The 19,215-nt window shown below is 51.3% G+C and overlaps 1 protein-coding gene across 3 annotated transcripts in view; it reads right to left on the bottom strand.

Moving 5' to 3' along the window:
- Positions 1 to 929: 929 nt before the first annotated feature.
- The window catches only part of KSR2 (kinase suppressor of ras 2), a 51,145-nt gene continuing 32,859 nt past the window's right edge, over positions 930 to 19,215 (bottom strand). For 2 of the 3 annotated variants that reach the window (XM_015294882.4, XM_015294884.4), the window contains 7 exons: positions 18,799 to 19,166; positions 12,056 to 12,152; positions 9,354 to 9,487; positions 6,814 to 6,945; positions 5,153 to 5,282; positions 4,685 to 4,818; positions 930 to 4,218 (listed from right to left, as the gene is read on the bottom strand). In XM_015294882.4, the coding sequence (XP_015150368.2) occupies positions 4,212 to 4,218; positions 4,685 to 4,818; positions 5,153 to 5,282; positions 6,814 to 6,945; positions 9,354 to 9,487; positions 12,056 to 12,152; positions 18,799 to 19,166 (1,002 nt within the window). In that variant the 3' untranslated portion in view covers positions 930 to 4,211. Of the gene's footprint in view, positions 4,219 to 4,680; positions 4,819 to 5,152; positions 5,283 to 6,813; positions 6,946 to 9,353; positions 9,488 to 12,055; positions 12,153 to 18,798; positions 19,167 to 19,215 lie in introns of those variants that run through there. The other variant, XM_015294883.4, reaches the window with a different exon arrangement.

Below are 19,215 nucleotides of genomic sequence, written 5' to 3'. Positions count from 1 at the left end.
CCCGACATCACCACTGGGGTTATCTGGGGCTGCAATGTGGATTTATCCAAATGTGCTGAGCATGAGAGCTCAGCACCTCCAGCCCCACACCCAGAACTGCCCCCATCCCACCCAGCACCAACGAGTTGTGCTCTGGATCACCAGGAACACACAGGGGTTACTGAATATGTGGGCTATGAGGTGAACCCAGCATTCAACCTGCAGACAAGCTTGGGGGGCAAAGCCTTGGGCACAGTGGGGCATTGAGTGGTGGCTCTCTGTCCCCAGACCCCAATTTCCCTCTTGTTCCTTGGTTCTCCCATCCCTCCCATGCAAACTCCTAGGATGCGCCTGTCCTAATTGCTTCTCACCTCCTGCAGGCTTTGAAAGATGAAAAGCCCTCACCAGGATAACGTGTTGAGCGCTCATGGGTTATTAATGGCGAGCCATCATTATTTTACCTTTCAAGCACCCGGGTGACAGCGAGGTGGGAAGGGGCTGGGGAGGAGGAAGCAGCACAAACCGACTGCAGCTTTCCCCTGCATCCCCTCCCATAGGGCCCCCACTGCCACGCTCCACCGGGAGGTTGGGCAGATTGATGGCAAGGGAGCAGCGAGCAAACAGCACAGCAGATGTGCACAGCCCATGGGGCTCAGCCTGCCGTGGGGGGGCCCAGCGGGGACACGCACCCCCAGCAGCACCCAGCCCAGATTGATGGCCCGATGTACCATGCTCCACCATCCATCATCATCCCCAAAGAGCTGAGAACAGGCAGTGTGATGTCGATGAGGATGAGGAGGGCAAGGCAGGGTCTCCATTCCGAGCACCAAAGGTGGAGACTGGGATGCCACGGAACGTGGATGGAGGGACTGGTGCACCCCCCCCCCCAGGGATACACACACCACGGGTGACACACAGCAGCCCCATGGCGCAGCTGGAAGGGGACACACTTGTTTTCAAAGTGTTTTTTATTGGCATAAATAATTCATACACTGTCACCTCACCAAACACTGCACGACAAACCACGGGGACAAGGGCTCACCACTCTGCGGTCACGGAGGGTCGCACTCAGTCAGACAGCAGAAATTATAAATACTTTCTTAAAGTGTAGAAAACGTTATAAATGTTACTGTACAAATTTACATCGGGGAGATCCATCGTGCCTTTCTCAGCTTTGTTTTTGTTTTTTTTTATATCTGTGTTTTTCATTATTATTATTATTTTTCCCCCCACCGGAAACAATTGCTCTTTTCCAGTGATGAGAGTTTTGCGACAACAACAACAAAATATATATATATATATTTATGTATATATTTATAAAAAGGAAACAGAAGGAGGAGAAGGGAAATGAAAACCAGCTCATTCTGCAACGGTCAGAACTAACACGGAGAAAACAAAGCAGCCACCAAGTTTGGTTTGAAACTGTACAGGATTTCGAGCTCTTTAGATATGTATATATCTATATACATACATATGAAGATATGTATATATATTTATATATACCTTATGTACAGGAAAACATAACAGCGCGCTTTACAGGGAACGGAAATCAAGAAGGCTGGCGAAGCTTCCCAGAAAAAAGTCACCATTTGCAAAACAAAAATAAGTTAAAATAAGTTAAATAAGTTAAAATAAATAAACCTAGTGATGATGCAAGTGATGGGCACCACCCAATGGTGGCCAAGAACCGCCTGGTTGTGCAACCCAATGGCGCACGCAGTGTTTGGGGCCATGTAGGGGCTGAGGATGCACCGTGGGATGGTTCCCTCCAGGTGGAGCTGCTCTCAAAGTGCCCCCAAACCCATCCCTGCTCTTCCTAGTGCACCTCCAAACCCCATGCATCTCATTGGGCGGGCGCCCATTGGCAGGCATTGTGCAGAGCCAGATCCCACCTCCTCTCCATGTGGAAGGGCTGAGATACTTTTAAAAAAAAGCAACACAGATCCAGGCACAAAGCTGGACTTAAAAAACAAAACAAACAAACAAAAAAAAGAATGGGAAAAATATATTTTTTAATAATTAAGACTTTCAAAAATAAGAAGGCATGATGCAAATAGCATGGCTGTACCAACAGCCGCTGCTGTGCTGAACAGAAGGAAGGGAGCTGCTTGTCTGGGCTTGTGGATGGTAAATATAGGGCAGCTGTTTCTGTTGGTGCTGTTGTATAATAGCTCCCTTGGATGGAGACGTTCCTGGGAGGAAAATGGGGCAGAAAGAGCAGCGGGGTGGTCAGGCTGGGCACACTTGTTGACCATAGCTTTACCCAGCTCCGTTGGGATGGCCAAGGGGCAGCAGGGAGACGTGTGGTGCTCCCATAGGGACCAGGGCAATGGGATGCCCCAGCCAACAGCACTCATCTGATGGACATCTACCAACAGCCGGAGGAACCCCATGAGGAGCGGCCAGCAGAAGGCTTGGGTCACAAAGCAAGGCCTTCGAGGTTGATGTATCCCATTGCAAACCTGCACAGCATCTATCAGGCTTTGCCACCTCATTGTTGAGCATTGCCTCTGTCTTTCCAGCTCACACCTAGAGGGCTCACACCTCCTTGGAATACAAAACAAAGAGCCATGCATTGCTCCTGCATCAGTCACTCAACATGGGTATGGTTCTGGGCTCAGTGCCATCACAGCGTGCAGGAAAACTCAAAACACAAAGCATCCATGCGTTGGATCTCATTCCTGTCTGTCTCAGGGGTGCACAGAGTGCTCAGGGCTCAGCCCACTGGGACAGGACAGGAGGGGACAGGGCACTGGAACAGCCCCATACCCAGCACCCACAGTCCCCTGGATGAAGGCATTGGTAAGAAGTCAGAGAGGCTCTGAGGTTTAGTGCAATGTTTATGGCACACGCAGAGAGGATGAAGTGAGAATTGTTCAGGTGGGCAGGACAGGCAGCAGAAGACATGGTTGGGGTAAGATAGGGCACTGAGGTGTGTTGAGGAGGGCAGGGGATGAGAAACTCCATCCTTTGTGCAAACAGCCAGGAGGCAACCACGTGGCACAGAAACCACCCTAAAAGCACCAGCCTGAGCCTTGTCCGGAGAAACCTCTTCCCAGGACGTTCTTAGGAAGGACCTTCAGGATCTTTGCTCACGTAATGATCTGCCCAGCACTTAGAAGAGGGCTTTAATCTTCATTCATTTTGGTTAAAGTGGTTCAGACACCAACAGTTTGAGACATACAAGGCCAATCACTTTGCAACGTCTCTGAGTTCAAGCCAACTTACAGCACGGCTGAATTATTCAGGATGGCTCCCGACAAGCAATTATGCTCAATAAGATCCTGAAAACACAATTTTCTCTCCACTACCGCGATGACAGCTCATGTAGAATGGGCTCAGGGGGGAGGGAAACACCGGCACGAGGTGCTTGGATGGCAGCACCAAAGCACAGCACATTGGCTCTGGCTGTGGGTGCATGCGATGGCTATGGGGCTGGGAGGGGGGCACTGGCTCTGTATAACCAGAGACTGCTCCCCTTGCTCCATCCACCAGTCCTAACACCCAACACAGCCCACAGCATGTGACAAACAGACATCGGCACCCCACAGCTATAACCAGAGGGAGAGAAGGGGAAAGGCGAGATGGAAGGGGTGGCAGATGAGCTCCGTTCCAGGCACAGGGATGAGCTAGTGGGGCCATGGAGCTGGGCCCTGCAGAGAGACAGCCTGGGGAGGACTGGGCACAGCCAGGAGCACAGAGCCACTTGTGAAAGGTCACCATTGCCGTGGTGAAGGGCTGAGGAGTGGGCACTGTGGGTGCATTTCCCTGCGGGGAGCAGCTAATAGCGACGGCACAAACCCACAGATCAGCAGCATTCCCCCTTAGTTTTCTACTTCTAAAATAAAAACACTAGGAAATTAAATAAAATCCCCTAGAATGAAAAAAAGCAAGCCCCAAAGGAGCGCTGTGAGCACTGACCATACTGATCGGGATCAGAGAAGCCCTGGGGTTGAACAGAAGCCACCTGTCCTTGCACATCATGGGACCGGCAGCCCCACAGCCCCATAGCCCCATGTGCGCACAGCCCCTGCTGTCTGCCTGCCACCACGGTGTCCCACACATCTCTGGCCATCAGCTCCTCTTCAGTGCAGGGAAATGCTGTGGTGGTTCCATACCGTCCCAGTCCATCCCACAGTGCCCACCGCTCTTCCCTCCTTGGCACATGAAGGAGAGCAGCAAGGAAGAGGAGAAACGCAGGGGAGGAAGGCACCATCCCTCAGCTCCTCCGGTCACAGCCTGGAAAGGAGATGAGATGGCAGAGTCAATGTCGGGCACTGCGTCCAGCAGCACTGGGGTCTTGCAAAAGAGTCCCCAGACGTGCATCCATGCGCGTGCAGCAGCAGGACACCAAGGGGGCTTTTGTCTCATGTCCCCATGCCCTTCATGTAGGAATGCTTTGGATCCGACCATGGCAATGCCCAGACCCCCAGCAGTTACACAGTCCACTACTCTGGGGTTCAGCAACCTTCAGCTTTCCTTGCAGAGCCATTCCGGTGCCTGCTCAGAACACAGATTGGCAATTAGCTCCCATCGTGATTAATAATGGCTCGAGTTGCAGGTGATTTAGGGGGCATCTGACCGCTGGCTGCACAATGTTCCCAGGAGCACTGAGCGCACGGGAACACAGAGGTGGTACCGAGTCACTTGAGCCCCTACCTTGGAGCACAGGTAGGGAGGAGAGGGCTGGGTATCAGGGACTTACTCTGCTGACTTCCAGAAGTGCCCAGGGTGGGAAAGGCGACGGTTGCGCTTTGGCAGTTTCTCCAGCATGTCCATGAGCTTGGTGAAGGTGGGTCGCTCCTCCTGCTCGTAGGCCCAGCAGAAGAGTAGGATGTCCTGCGGCCATGCACAGTGAGAGGTGAGCACATGGAGGTGGTCCCATAACCACTGCCCACACACTATACACTCATCCCGCAATAGGGAGCCCTATCCCCACCCTACACCCCCTGTAAGAAGACCCATCTCCATCCCACATCCCCTATAGTGAACCCTATCTCCACCCCACATGGCCCCAGTAGGGAGCCCTATCTCCATCCCATACCCCATGAAAGAGATGTGTTCAGCATCAAGACCAAGCCCCCCCAGCAAGACCAACAGGTCCCAACAGACATTTTCCATCCCCCCGCCCCCTCCTCCCCGCAATGGGTCTTGTCTGCCCCATGGCACCTACTGAGATCTCCTTGCCCATCCCGATCTGGCTGAGGTTGGGCTTCATCCCTCGCCCAACCTGCCATATTATCGCCTCCGCCGGTTGTGTCTTGAAGGGCCATTCCCGCGCATGCAGCTCATACCAGATGGTGCTGGGGAGACAGCAGTATCAGGACCAGGGTCATCCCAAGGGGGGACACCCAAATGTCACCCTAACATCTCCCTACCCAAACCCCATCACAACCAACAGAGAGCACTCGGCATCTTTGCTTCATCCCCAAATAGGCCACCAGGGTCACTCAGTGCTCAGCACAAAGATAGCACTGCTCCCATTTCCCAGATGGGAAAACTGAGGCCAAAAATCCCAATGCAGAGGAACACCCCATTCCCATTCCCCAAACCTGGGGAATATCCCTTTTCTTCACTGCATGAGATTCCTGAGCTGCTTCCCCTCACTCAGAGGCAGCATCCATCTGAGGCACCGTCTGCCGTGGGTGGGCAGCCCTGCCCACAGCCATTGTTTTGCTCCACGTTTATAGTATCTACCCTGACGGGACATAACCATGTGTATGTATTGTGCACGACAGCAGTGAGGGGACCGTGTGCTTCGGCTGCTGCTGCAGGCACACACTGAGATATTTGGTGGGGAACAGGCAGACCCACTGCAAAAACTAACTCTGAGTAACTGTCTTAGCTCGATCAGATCCCCTAATTACTTCTTTTCTTTTCTTTTTTTCCCTGTGCTGACGTTCTGCCTTGGGGGAGGGAAGATCCAAACTCTTTCAGCTTTAATTACTGCAGTTTTGATGGAAATATTGCCCAGGATAACAGCTTCACCTAAACTAATCACTGCAGCCCGCAGTCTTTAAGGTGCGCACAATAAGATTAATCCACTGGATAAAAACCACAGCCCTACACCCGCCTCGAGAAAGGTTTTATCGGGGCGTGATGGGACTCCTGCCACAAAGGATGCTTTCTACTAGATAAATAGCAGGAGCGATGAGTCGGTCGGCTGAGCGTTCCCACTGAAGGAGACTCATCAATTCTCCCCTGCTCAGCCTTTTGGCATCTCCTCCTCTGCGCGTTCAGCCCCCATTGACAGCCACGGCTGCTCAAACCATCTGCAAGCACCCAGCAGGGAGGATTGGAGGGCTCTGGGGATTTGTGGGCCAGTATCTGCATCCCACTGCATCCTCAACCCATAGCATCTTCATCCCACTGCATCACCCCGCTGCATCATTCCACCACATGTCCATCCCACTGCATCCTCATCCCACTACACCATCTCACCACAATCGTATTCCACTGCATTTCCATCCTGTGAACTCCTCATCCCATTGCATCATCTCACCATGACCCCATCCCATTGCATCGTCATCCTATTACATCCTCACCCCACTGCATTCATTCCCCCGCATCTCCATCCCACCATGCCTCCATCCAATTGCTTCACACCACCGTGCTCTCATCCTATCCCCATCCTCATCCCACTTCCAGTTGCTTTCCCATCAGCACCCATGCTAAGAAGAGACAGTTTCCCAGATTCACCCTTGTCAGTCTGTGACACAGGGGATTTTGGGGGCTTTTCACTCAAATTCTTTTGAAGTAGGCTCATGCCTGTGATGGCAGCAGGTTGTACCCAACATAGCCCCACCAAACACCCATCACAACGCAAGGACTCACCCCAGTGCAAAGACATCCGAGTGCTTGGAGAAGGGCAACTTGTCCTCCTCGGTGTCAGGCGAGAGCTGGCGGATGATCTCGGGGGCCAGGTGGCACAGCCAGCCATTCTGTATCCGCAGTTTGTTCTCCCTCCTGCAGGTACACAGAGCTGAGAACGTAAGTGCTGGGGGGAGCAAGGAGCACCACTGTTGTCCCCCAGACCCTGATCCCCATTTAAGCCTCGTTTTCTCCTCGGCATCCTTGCAAGTCTGGGCTTCAGCCCCACTGTGATAAATTCCACCAGGCACGGTAGCTCCATATCTGTCCCTTGTAGCAGCGCACAGCTTGGGCTGGTGCCTTGGTCTGCTGTGGCTCTCACTGTCACCCTTCGTACAATCATAGAATCATGGGATTATTAAGATTGGAAAAGACCACTTCCTACCTCCTCAGAGTCCCCCCAGTCGGTATAAACACATTGGGATCACTTGGTCAACAGCTGAGGATGACGCTGATGCCTTCCTCATCCCTTCCTCCCTCAGGCACTTGGATGCACTGATGGCACAACTTGCTCCCTCTTGCTCCTTCCAGAGCTGCTTGACCAAAACAACGCTTCACTAGGTAATAGAGCTCCCCTGTACCTGCTCTCTTGCACGAAGCTTTCCCATTTTGTGTCCTGGGGACAGCACATACAGTGGCCACAGTGGCCCTGGACTCGGTCAATGACCCAGCAACAGCTCTACCAGCAGAAAAGGCTGAGCTCCAGAGTAATCCCAAATTTGGCTAAATTATGGCAATTTCACGACTTCATAACCAACCCAGGCACATCACAGAACAAGAGAGCAGCAGTGAGAGCAGAAGAGCTCTTCAGGCCACTCCAAACCACCTCTAATTACAGAGCAGCCCTATCAAGCCCTGCAATATTTAAATACATGAAAAATAAATATATGGAGCAGCCCTATCAAGCAGTGCAACGTTTAAATATGGGAAAAATAAATATCTGGAGCAGCCCTACCACGTCCTGCAACGTTTAAGTACAGGAAAAATAAATATCTGGAGCAGCCCTACCAAGTCCCACAGTGTTTAAGTACAGGAAAAATAAATATGATTTCACCAGCATAAGATGCCAGGTAACGAGTTCTTTGCAGAGCGTGCTTTAGGTATGATAGCCATCTCATTTTTTAACAGAGTGTTTGTATCAGTGCACCGAGTGCTTTCACGAACTCAAGGCAATCTTGTGCTAGGAGGATGAGGAGGGTTTTTAAGTGACGGCATTTTTAAACTCTGGTGAGAACAAACCAGTTTGTAGTTCTCATTCACATCCGTGCATGAAGTAACGTCACCATCTTTAGCCTGGCCTGCCAACATTTGCTTCCATCTCTACACAATCATGAGACACCATAACCACCAATAACAACTTAACCTGAACAAGGAGATCAGATCTGCAGGCACTTTCTGCTTCAAAATCCATGGTGAACGATGGGTGCAGATCCCAAAAGGGGATGTATGTGGGGCCAACAGCCAATGGCAGCCACCCCAAAATCTCCTTGGACAGGAATTTCTGCATTATCCTCATTTTTCTAGCAGAATGCCTGTCATTTCTAGCAGACCTTGTATGTCTGGACAGCCCCATGTGTCATCTATCCTCTACTGAGCAGTCCCCTTGGCTTCACCACCCAGTGGCATCCTGACCTTGAGCATCATCCCATTTCATTGGGTACTCATCTCCCTGCTGCCTCATCTCACATTTTATCTCCAGAGCCTCTCTGGCCTTTGCATTGTGGAAATAGGGTAAGGTCAGGCACGGAACTTCCCCATCCAGTAATGAATTCAGGCCCATTCAAAACGCCAGCTGCTTTCTTCTACTAGTGCACAAAGCCCCCAGTGGAGGAAACTGCAAAGGCAGGACCAAAGTCCCACCATCCACAAAAGCCCACCACGTGCTGTTGGTGAGAACAAATGAAAACCAAGAGGGGCAAGTGGGAATTGCAAAGTCAGCAGCGCTTTTTTGGTGTTGCTTAAAGCAGAAGATAAAATCTTAATTCTTTTCCTCCTCTTTCATTCCCCCCTCACTCTAGCTTTGCTTTTCTCCCCTGAACGGCTGCTGAAACTCTCTATGCTGCTGAGCCTACAGCTTGCAACCCTCCCATAACACTGGCAAAAAGACATTTAATAAGGAACATTTACCAAATGTGCCTTATTTCAAACCCAAAGAGACACCAAAATGTTGCAAGGCTGTAAATGCCCCAAGCTTGGCTCTCTGCTCGCTGCGCTCAGTTAGGCACAGGCACCGCGGCCAGATGTCCGCAGCAACCCAAAGGTCAGCGCGCAGCACTGCTCAGCAGCCAGGGAGCTCAGGATAGAGCAGATGCTGGTGGATTTTAGGGATACTGCTGGGGGATGGCTGAAGCAGAGCCAAAGGACACACCAAGTCCCTTTGTCTTCATGCCTACCAAGGCTACAGAGCCAGGCACGTGTGCAAAAATGCTTTTGGGGTTCCTTCCCCATGCCCTCAGCTCTAGGACCAGGGATGAAGCCTGGGTTCCCATTGCACCACGTCCTACCTGCCTGCCTGGAGAACTCCCGAGATGCTGAAGAGGCCGAAGTCTGTGATCACAACCTTCCCGTTGTCATAGAAAACGTTTTTGGACTTGAGATCTTTGTGGAGGATCCCTTTGGCATGCAGGTACCCCATGCCCTAAGGTGGAGGAGAGAAAAAAACAAAGCTGACACAGAAGCACACAGAAACTGGATAACGGCAGAAAAGGGGCAGCGTCGCCAGTGATTGCTGATTGATTATGCTGAGAAACAGCAAAGCTGCTCACTTCCCTGAAATCCTCTGCTGAAAAACTGATGGTAATGGTTTTGCCTTCTCTATCAGGGTTGAGAGCAGAAGGGGAACAAGTCAGAGCTCTCCATCCCACTACTACATTCCCTGCCGGAGCCATCGGGGCTTCCCACATACGTCCCTGCACAGTGAGCTGGAAAGCAGAGCCCGGCAGGAGCCCTGCCTTAATGCCTTCCCCTAGGAAAAAAGATCTGGCAGTTAATTAAAATGATTGCTAATGATGCAAAAAGAAGGCCATGGGTGGGAAATCCGAACTCGCCTGCACCAGGCTCGTAGAGCATCGTTTGATGGAGCTGCCTGTGGGCAGACCCGCTGCTCACGGGGATATTCACTGGGCTGCAGCAAGGCCCACGGTGCTGTCTCAGTTTTCATCCTCATGAGTAGAGTAAGGAAACAACTTCTAGGGGGGGAACCAGAGGGTAAATGCTCAATGGGCCAGCAAGCTGTTGCTTGAGAGCAATTATCCATTGCCCATCATCAACATGGGAGGGTTGAAGTGGGTTTCCACCATCCCAGCTCTGAGCACTTCATACAGACACAAATGCCCCAGGTGCCAGAGCCAAATTAATTAGGGGTCTCCAAGCCCCAGCACGTGGAGCAATGCTAAGGTTTAAAATCTGCTGTAAAATACCACTGTTGCCTTCGCACATCGTGTTCTTCGTGCAGTAGATGTATGGTGACTGCAAATATTGTCTGGTGATCTGGGGTTGTTGACCACCCCACAAGTAGCTTTGAAGGCGGCTCATTCCAAAGTCCACAGCACACTAAAATGTGTGTGCACAGCAGGGCCAATGGAGTTGTCCCCAAACCCTAAGAGGAGGGTGCAGCCCCCAGGACTCTCTTCCCAGAGATTTGGGAACAGGTTGGATTGCAGAGCCGGGATGCAGGGGTGCCAGCAGTGTGACAGGAGAGGATGCTTGCCAAAGGGGCTGTGGATGCTGATGTTCAGATTGAGGTGTGGCCATTCTCCAGACATGCCACCAAGCCTCCCACAATGGCTCTGCTCTGCAATGTGGGGCTCGGGGAGGCTGGGGAGCAGGCTGCAGGATAGAAGCACAGTGCAGCCCTTGCTGAAGGCACACCTGAAGCAGCAACCAGCCCTTCAGATGAGCCACAGCCTCCAGAGGGGATGCCACAGATCCCACATATCCACAAATTCCAGGCCTGAGGATGAGCTGAGCCAACAAGCCCAGCTTAGTGTCACCTTCCTTTGCTCCAATGTGCACGAAAATCCAGCTCCCTCTGCCGGCTCTGCTCCTAAAACAAATTAACTTTCAGCTCCAGAGGATCACAGTGGAACAAGAGCCCTTGCACCCAGTAATCCCATAAGCCTCAAGGATCTCCTGACTCATGCAGGGAATCAAAGGATAAAGCCATACAAGTGCAGGGTAGTGGGGCTGAAGCTCCTCACGTGGTCCAAGCAGCACCTCCTCTGGGTGATGCTCCCCAGCCAGTTAACCTCTTCTAATAGCAGCTTCACTGCACCCCATATGCACTGAGGGCAGCCCCACATCCGCTGCCTGTTGTGGGTTGCAGAAACCTACTGAGAGCTTCGGATTTCCAAAACATTCCTAACACAGCAATCTCCCAGCTGCTCCTGCAGTCCCTGACCAGCACAAGGAGAGATGACTGGTACTGGGAAAGGGTTGACCTGAGCCATTAGCACCCGCTGTGAGCATCTGGGAGGCAAGAACATGTGTGATGCCTGTGACATTTGCTCAGCAGGAAAAAGTCATCTTTTTGAAACAGAAAATACAGATCAGAAATAGAAAAATAGAAACAAGGGAACAGACATTGGACACACCGACTTAAGGCTGGAGCTTGCAAGAAGGTATCACCACTCAGCTTGGGGCACCCCTGGGGCAGGCACAGAGCTCCCGTGGCACACTGTGACCAGGTACACCATGAGGGTGCATGGTCCACCCTTAGCTGCTTGTATGGACTCAGCCCTTGGGATTTGCTGGAGGTGACGCCCAGCCTTGATCTGCTGGGGTAGGACCCATGTTTGGTGCTTTAGGTACCATTTTGTGTTAAACATGTGAAGGATCCCATAGAGCTCTCCTTGCTGCTGATGTACAGCTGAGCTGTGGTGTCCATAGGACCTCACTGCTGTCTGTGGGGATGCTGAGCGCTGCTCTGCACAACACTCTAGGACATTGGGTTTGGATTATAAGTGCTGTGTGGAGCCAGAAGTTGGACTCAATGATCCCTGTGGGTTCCTTCCAACTTGGGATGTTTTGGGGTTCCAAGATTTCATGGCCTCTTCCCTGTTACAGGCTGAGGACAGAAGGTCCCATCTGCAGCGTTCACTTGGGGTGTGTCAAAGAGCTCAAAGCCAGAGATGCTGCTGGTCCCACCCCGTGCAGCTCTGCTGGGTGCCCATGGCAGACAGCAGAGTCCCACCTAACCACACCATACCTTCACAATCTCCTGCGCTATCTGCCTCGTCTTGTTGACATCCAGGACGATTTTGGCATCTCTCACCACCGAGTAGAGAGTCCGTCCTTTACACAAGCTGGAAGGACAGGAAAAGGGAGAAGCTGACAAACCCCCACTGAGCAAAAATCCCCCAATAACAACATCAGTGGGAGGGGTTACAAACTGCTGCCAGAGGTTTGGCTGCATCTGGAGGCCCCCATCCCCAGGTCCCAGCTGGACCTCTCCCTGAAAGCTTTACTTTGTGCCCACGTCTCCTCCCACCTCTTCCCCCATGGGATACAGTGCTCACAGATGTAACATGAGTCAAAAGAGGAAAGACAGGGAGAAAGGAGGAAAAAAAAACACACAAAAAACCCCAATGCACTGTACAATGTCCTCCAATTTTCCTTCTCGTTCCAATTACAGTAAAATCTATTTACAGAGCCTTAATTACCAAAGGCAGCTGTAGGGGGAGGGGGGTGCATATAAACCAATTAAAAATATATTGACATTTGAATATCATAATGGAAGACGTGGGTGGATGCTGCCTTGACTCCCGCCCACCAAAAAAAAGGGGCTTTTTTAGCTCCTCTACATCCACCCACGCTCATTACAGGCAACTTTAGAAAGAAGGGACTGGATACCTTTGCCTGGGAAACAAAGCACCAGGCAAGGCGCGCCTCTCATTAGATAGCCTAACAAGTACAGCTGTTAATTGATCTGGTTCTCGTTATCTAACATGGAGACACAGGTTTTCACTCCTGTCCTCCAACCCTTGGGATGCAAACCACAAGGATATGTCCGGATGCCCACAGGTTTTTACCAAAATCTGGGGCTCACCTCCAGAATGGGGGAGGAAAAGCTGTGTTCCTGCAGTGCTTTTGTTGTTTGAATGGGTTATGGTTGGGTCCAAATGGGATCACAGCTCCCGCAGCCCCTCCTGCCCCAAAGCCAAGAGTGGCTCACAGGCACCATTTCCAGGTGAGGCAGCTAAGCAGGAATGGGAGAGGTCCAAAATTCCACAACTTTGGGCAGGGCAACAGCATCCCTCAAAGCACCTCACTGCTGTTGTGTTGGAAGGCAGCAGCACCAGCCCCGCCTGTAGCCACTCCGTCTCCTTCCATCCAAATCAGCCACTTTATCTGCTGGAATGGTTAGGCCACCCTTATAGATAGATATGAGTTTTTTCTGAAGTGCTCTCAGACTGCTTGGAAATAAGTGATAAAGGAAACCTCCGCCCTTGGCTCTCTGCAGCTGGAATTAAAGGGTGCAAAACCGTAATGGATGTGAATTCTCTTTCCACCATGAAGTTGGGCTTTTTTTGCACTGGTTTGCAAAATAGACCTGTGGAAATTAGGCTGCAGAACGCAGTAGGCTCCCTGCCCCTCTCACACACACAGCCCAGTTCTCCATGATCCCGAGCAAACGCTGATTTCCCTCCAGAGCAAACAGTTACCAAAAGTTGCTTATGGGTCGGATTAGACATGAATCAACATTACAAATTAAACAAAGAGCTTAGTGCTGGGAAGGGCCATGATTTCAGTCCCGGGGTGAGATAAGATCAGCTGTTTTCCTGGGAAAAGGACTGATTAGGAGGAAAAAACTTCAATTTCTGCAAATCTCAATGACAGTGATAACCCACAGCCCCTTTCCAAAAAGATTCCCATCTCTTTCATTTGCAGGTAGGGGGAATTCACTGAATGAGGCATTGGCCACACATGGCACAAGCTTGGTGCAAGGACAGAAATAGCCAGTGGGACATGGCACAGTGGGACACGGCATAGCAGAGTAGGGACATGCCACCACCACTCCTCCAGCCCCAGGGATACATCCCCATGACTCACTCCTCACATTCCCCTGATGAATAACTCTGACTTAATTGCGAGAGATGCCAGTGCAGCCACAAAGCCCTTTTTGCACCTATTATGCAGCACCTGAGCCTATTGAACCAACACCTGCAGAACCTTTTCATGGCAGCCCTCGGTAATTTGGGCCCTTCTCATCCCTCGCCTTGCCTTTCTGCTTGGAGAAGTCATTGCTGAAAGGCTGTGGGCCGACAGCGCTGTGGATGGCGCATGACACCACAGTGTGACACTTGGGACAATGGCACCTGAGCTGTGCTTTCATTCGGATCCCAGCTCATCCATATCTGAAGAGCACATCCCTAAGTAAGCATTCATCTCTTCCACCTGAACCTCTCCATTTGCACCCATCAGCAAAGCAGGCAAGGTGGTGACATGAGACCAAACCCAACCAGAGGCAGTGGGGAGACGTTCAATGACTCCGACCCACGGTCCCTTGGCCCTCAAATCAACCCTAAATGTCCCCTTGCAGCCTCCTCAGCCCCAGGACAGCCTGGCCCCATCCCACTGCAGGTGTTCACTATTCAAAATGAGTTTTTGAAGTGTTCAGCCAAGCAAACCAAATCCCAAATTGCTTTATAAACATGCTGCATTTCACCAGTGTGGGCTGGAGACATCAGCAATGGGAGCAAAGCCAAAGCGACTTGCAGAGGAATGATTCAAGAGGGATGAGCCAGGGAGAGTAGGAGCACTGCCTCTTGGTATTTTTCTCATTTGATGCGGAAGCAGCCTCATCCTCCTTGCAATATTGATGGTCATCAGCTCGATAGGGTCTAAGACCTCAGCCCGGCTCCTGCTCACTCATGCTGGAATAAATTCAGTGCCGATGGCACCTCGGTGGCTGCGCTCAGGTCGTGATGCCATTACTTTAGTGGGATTTTTGTGCTTTCCTTCACTCTGCCCAACTATCCACGCAAATGTCACAGGGGCCCATTAAATGGGATCGCTTTGAACACCCCAAAGTGATAAATGCCAGACCCCAAGAAGCTCATTGCTCGCTGCTCAACTGATTTATGGGAAGCGGCTGAGATGCCATGGTGATGGCCAGCATCCTATGCCCAGGGGAGAGACAAGCGGAGAGAGTGGAAATTAATAACAAGTGCTAGCAGCAATAGAAGACTGAGAAATCCCAATGTCACTGGGACACACCGCAGCTCTCCCCTTAGCCACATGCACCCAGTGCCCTAAAACAAAGCACAGACACATTCCCGCCCCAGGACTACATTCACTACATTTCCTGCCCAACTGCTATGCCCTCTGGGAGAGGCCTTTCCTCTCCACACCCATTGTTTTGCTGAATTCAGTGGGCTCTCCTTCCTCCTGGGGACTGGAGGCACACAAACACTCCTTGCAGCCAAAACAAAGCATCAGCCCTAGGCACTGAAAGAGCCCTCCTGCCAAGCAGCATCCTCCCAAGCCCAGACCCTCCCAGAGCATCACTTGGGGGGGAAAAAATCCCCAGGACAAAATCCAGCTCCTATGTGAAACCTACTAGGACTGCACAGCCAGGCTCTCCTTGGCTTTATCAGCCAGGAAACACTTGTTTCCATGCTAACACCTCCCAGAGCTCTGGCAGCAAGGAGCTAGGCACCATCAGCAAGGCTTCAGCCCCACAGCCAAACTGCCCAAGCATGCTCTGTGTAGAGCAAAGTTAGCAGGGAGCTGTGAATATGCACTGCTGTGCTCGTCCCGATTGCATCCTCCCTACTGTCCTGGGATGGGAGTGACAGACACAGCTGTATTTTCCTCCTCTATGCTACAGAGTAAGGCTGGGGGGGGAGGAGGAGGAGGGAGAGCAGCCTCTCCACAAGGTGCCTCCAAGCCCATCACGCCTTGGGAAGCAGCCAGTTATTTAGAAAAAGCAAACTCCATGCATTTTTATTTCAAGGAGATAGTGGCAGAGGAGACGAGCTCTGCTACAGCTGCTTGCAAAGCAGCTCCAAGGCAGGGGAATGCAAAGCAGCCCCTGTCCCCAGTGGCTCATCTGCAGCAAACAAGCGGCCCCTGAGTGCCGCATCTCTCATTCCAGCACAAAGCACCACAGACACCACACACCGGTGCCTATCCCATCCCCAGTCCCTCCCCTCTCTGGGTATTTCAGTTTCTCCCAGCACTGCCATTGAGCATCCCTGTCTGCGGGCAGAAGATATATGCTCACTTAATGTATATATTAATACACATATTGACTTTCCCTTTGTCAGTCGTTATCAAGATTTATCCAGCCTGATGGCCTCTTATTGATTGAGAAGAAGTGTATTCCCACGGGTCAATCCATTCTGAACCATCCAGTGGCAAGAAGTCAATACCTATTTATTATATGATCTACGAGCTTCATTACTCTAAATGCTATGGAAAGCGAAAGGTGGCAGAAGCCAGAGGAGAAAAACAACAGAAAAGGGAAGGAGGCAGTTTGCCAAAGCTGGTGTTGGGGGACTCAAGCGTGGGGAGGTTCATGAGAGGCAAAGCCTTGCACCCGAGAGAGAGAACCCAGTCCTTCGCATCCCGTTAAATATTCATCCCCAGCTCCCTAAGCATTAAGTTCTACAAGCCCCAGATCCTGTGCAGCTGAGCCGGGATGTAAATGTCAGGAGGAGAAGAGCTCCCCTTATTCCCTTAGTGCAGAATTATTGGGTCTTTGAGTGCAGAGCTCCCAGGTGTTGCGTTGCTGCCCCTTTGTCCCCGCAGCCCAGGCAATCATTGCGATCACAAACCCTTTCATTCCTTTTCTATTTGGTCCCAGACCAAGCAGGGTTCGGCACATCCCTGTTCTCACCCCAACTCTAGATACTCTCAACCTCTCTTTTCATCCTCAGCACCCACAGGGACCAGCTACAGAGTATGCTGGAGATGCTCCATCTGCAGCAGAAGAACTCAGAGGTCCTCTGTTGAAAGGAACCTTCAACAAATTACTCCTCCTTACATAGCTCTTATCAGGTTAAATCATAATGTTCTTCAGCCATCTCCTTGGTGTCCCAAGAAACCCCACATACCAAAGTGCTCAGCCCCACCCCTGCATTCAGAAAGGGTCCACAAGCACTGAAATGTGGGTTCTCACTCTCTGTTTCGCAGCCAGCCGAGGGCTGCAGGGCTGCTTCCCGCAGCTCCACGCTCATCTTGCAGCACTACGGCTCCCATCGCTCGTGCTCAAGATTAATTAAGATGAATGCTAACTGTCCCCACCGCTCATTACCCAAGAGAAAATCCATTAGCAGCTCTGGCGGAGCCACCACCGTGCAAACCACCACTGAATTCCCACCAGCAGCCGAATCTCTCCCTTTCCCTAACATTCAAGGATACATCTCAGGGCTGAAGCAATGGTTAATGCTGCAGTTTCCCCACCACCCCCCGCATCCCAGAACACTCTCAGCACCCTGGACAACTCCTGGTATCCTGGACCACTCCTTGTCCAGCTCATGTCGCATTGCCCTCCTCACTGCAGTGCCCAGCTGTCAGCTCTGCCCTTCACTATTACAGAAGAGCCTCCAAGGCTGTGTTATCTGTTATATCTGCTATTCCAGCAAACAACACTGGATAAGGATAAGGAGACGTTCATAAAGCAGAGATCATTGGGACTGTGAGCATGCAGTACTGAGATGCCGCGAGCCCAAGCTGTATTCCAGGTAATCATATAACACCGTACTTAGACCTTACAAAGGACCGAGTGCAGGTGAGGAAGAAAAGAAAGCTGAGCAGTGTGCTTTTCAGCCCTAATATTAATGCATCAAGCCACTGCGGCGCACACATTTATTTTGTCAAACTGTCAAAAACAGCACCTGAGTGGTTTTATATAAAGAGGTATTAGGATAGAAAACACTTCAGAGCTAAAATATACATACATAGATACATAACACTCCATTTCTGGGATTGAATAGGACTGAAAAGCCCAGCAAAGGGCTGGCTGCTTTGATACAGCAACACAGACTTTCTGGAAATTCAATTTCACCTTGGGAAAACTTCTCTGAGCAGCACCACAGCAAGCCCTGCAGCAGCACACGTAGGCTGGAGGTGAGGGAAATAGCTGAATATTCAGAGAGAAATGTATTTTACATGCTGTCATGTTAGGCCTCGGTGAGCAGGAGACGAGGGGTAATTCAAAACATTTCTCCAGCAGTGCCTCCGTGTCTGTGCCAAAGGTGGCATCTCCCTCCCCTGGCCCCATCCCAAGCTCACTGTGAGTCCCATACACAATTATCAGTGTATCATGGGAGCAAATACTTTGGGAAAGAAAGGAAATGCTCCGGTAGACCATAACTCATCTTGCAAGGTCTTGGGATTGAGGAGTTCCCATGAATGAGCTCCAGCCCCTTGGAGCCCTTGAATGTACTCAGTTTTCTCCACTTCTGCTGTCCCTCTGCCTTTCCGTGGATGATTTGGCACCACAGTTGCACTCTGTTAATCCTTCATATGCCCAAACCATCCATTCTCATAACACCAAGTTATTCACAAAACCTGCTGATTGGTGCTTCGCATGCTTCAATGCTTCATGCATCTCTCAATCACACACAGACCCAGGGACCATGCAAAAGCCCTGTGGAAACAGAAGCTGCCGATCCCATCCCAGAGCAAGCACCACACTGAGCTCTTTCTGATGAGAACAAACCACCAGGTTCCACTTCTACAGGAGATACATCTTGGGAGGCTCATCACTGGAAAGAGAGGAGATCCCTGTAGGGCTGGATGCTGGCATAGGCAAGTGGAGGACATCCATCCCTTTAGGGACAGACACTGGCATGTCTAGCTGGAATTTGTCTCTTTAGGGATGGAGATTGAGCCATCTGGGAGACTGGCCAGCTTTACCTCTCAGCACCTTCATGAGAAATTGACCACAAGAGAAAACATTTTGGGATGAAAACCTGACAAGATCATGACGCTGGGTCTCACCTGGTGATGATGGCAAGGTGGGGAGGGCTCATGCAGGCTCCCATGAAGAGCACCACGTTCTCATGCCGCGTCTGTCGATACGCCATCACCTCCCTCTTGAAAGCCTTCAGCTGGTCCTCATTGTCCCGCTCGATGTCAATGAGGCGGATGGCCACCTCCCCGTGCCAGCGGCCATGGAAGACCTGCCCAAAGCGGCCCTTGCCAATGAGCTCACCAATCTCCAGCTGCTCAAAGGGGATGTCCCACTCCTGCAGGAAGATGCTGGTCTGGCTGGCTTTGCGGGGGAAGTTGCGGGCGGAGAGGAGCGAGAGGTTCATCTCCTCAAAGTCATCCTCTGACTCCTGAGCCTCCTCGGTGCCTTCCTCATTCTGTGTGGGGACAGTAAGGTGGCTATGTGGGGAACAGCACCCTTCTGAC

Source organism: Gallus gallus, chromosome 15 (assembly GCF_016699485.2).
Source record: "Gallus gallus isolate bGalGal1 chromosome 15, bGalGal1.mat.broiler.GRCg7b, whole genome shotgun sequence".
Classification (NCBI taxonomy): Eukaryota; Metazoa; Chordata; class Aves; order Galliformes; family Phasianidae; genus Gallus; species Gallus gallus.
Note: the sequence above shows the minus strand (reverse complement) of the source record. Positions and strands in the feature narration are given on the sequence as shown.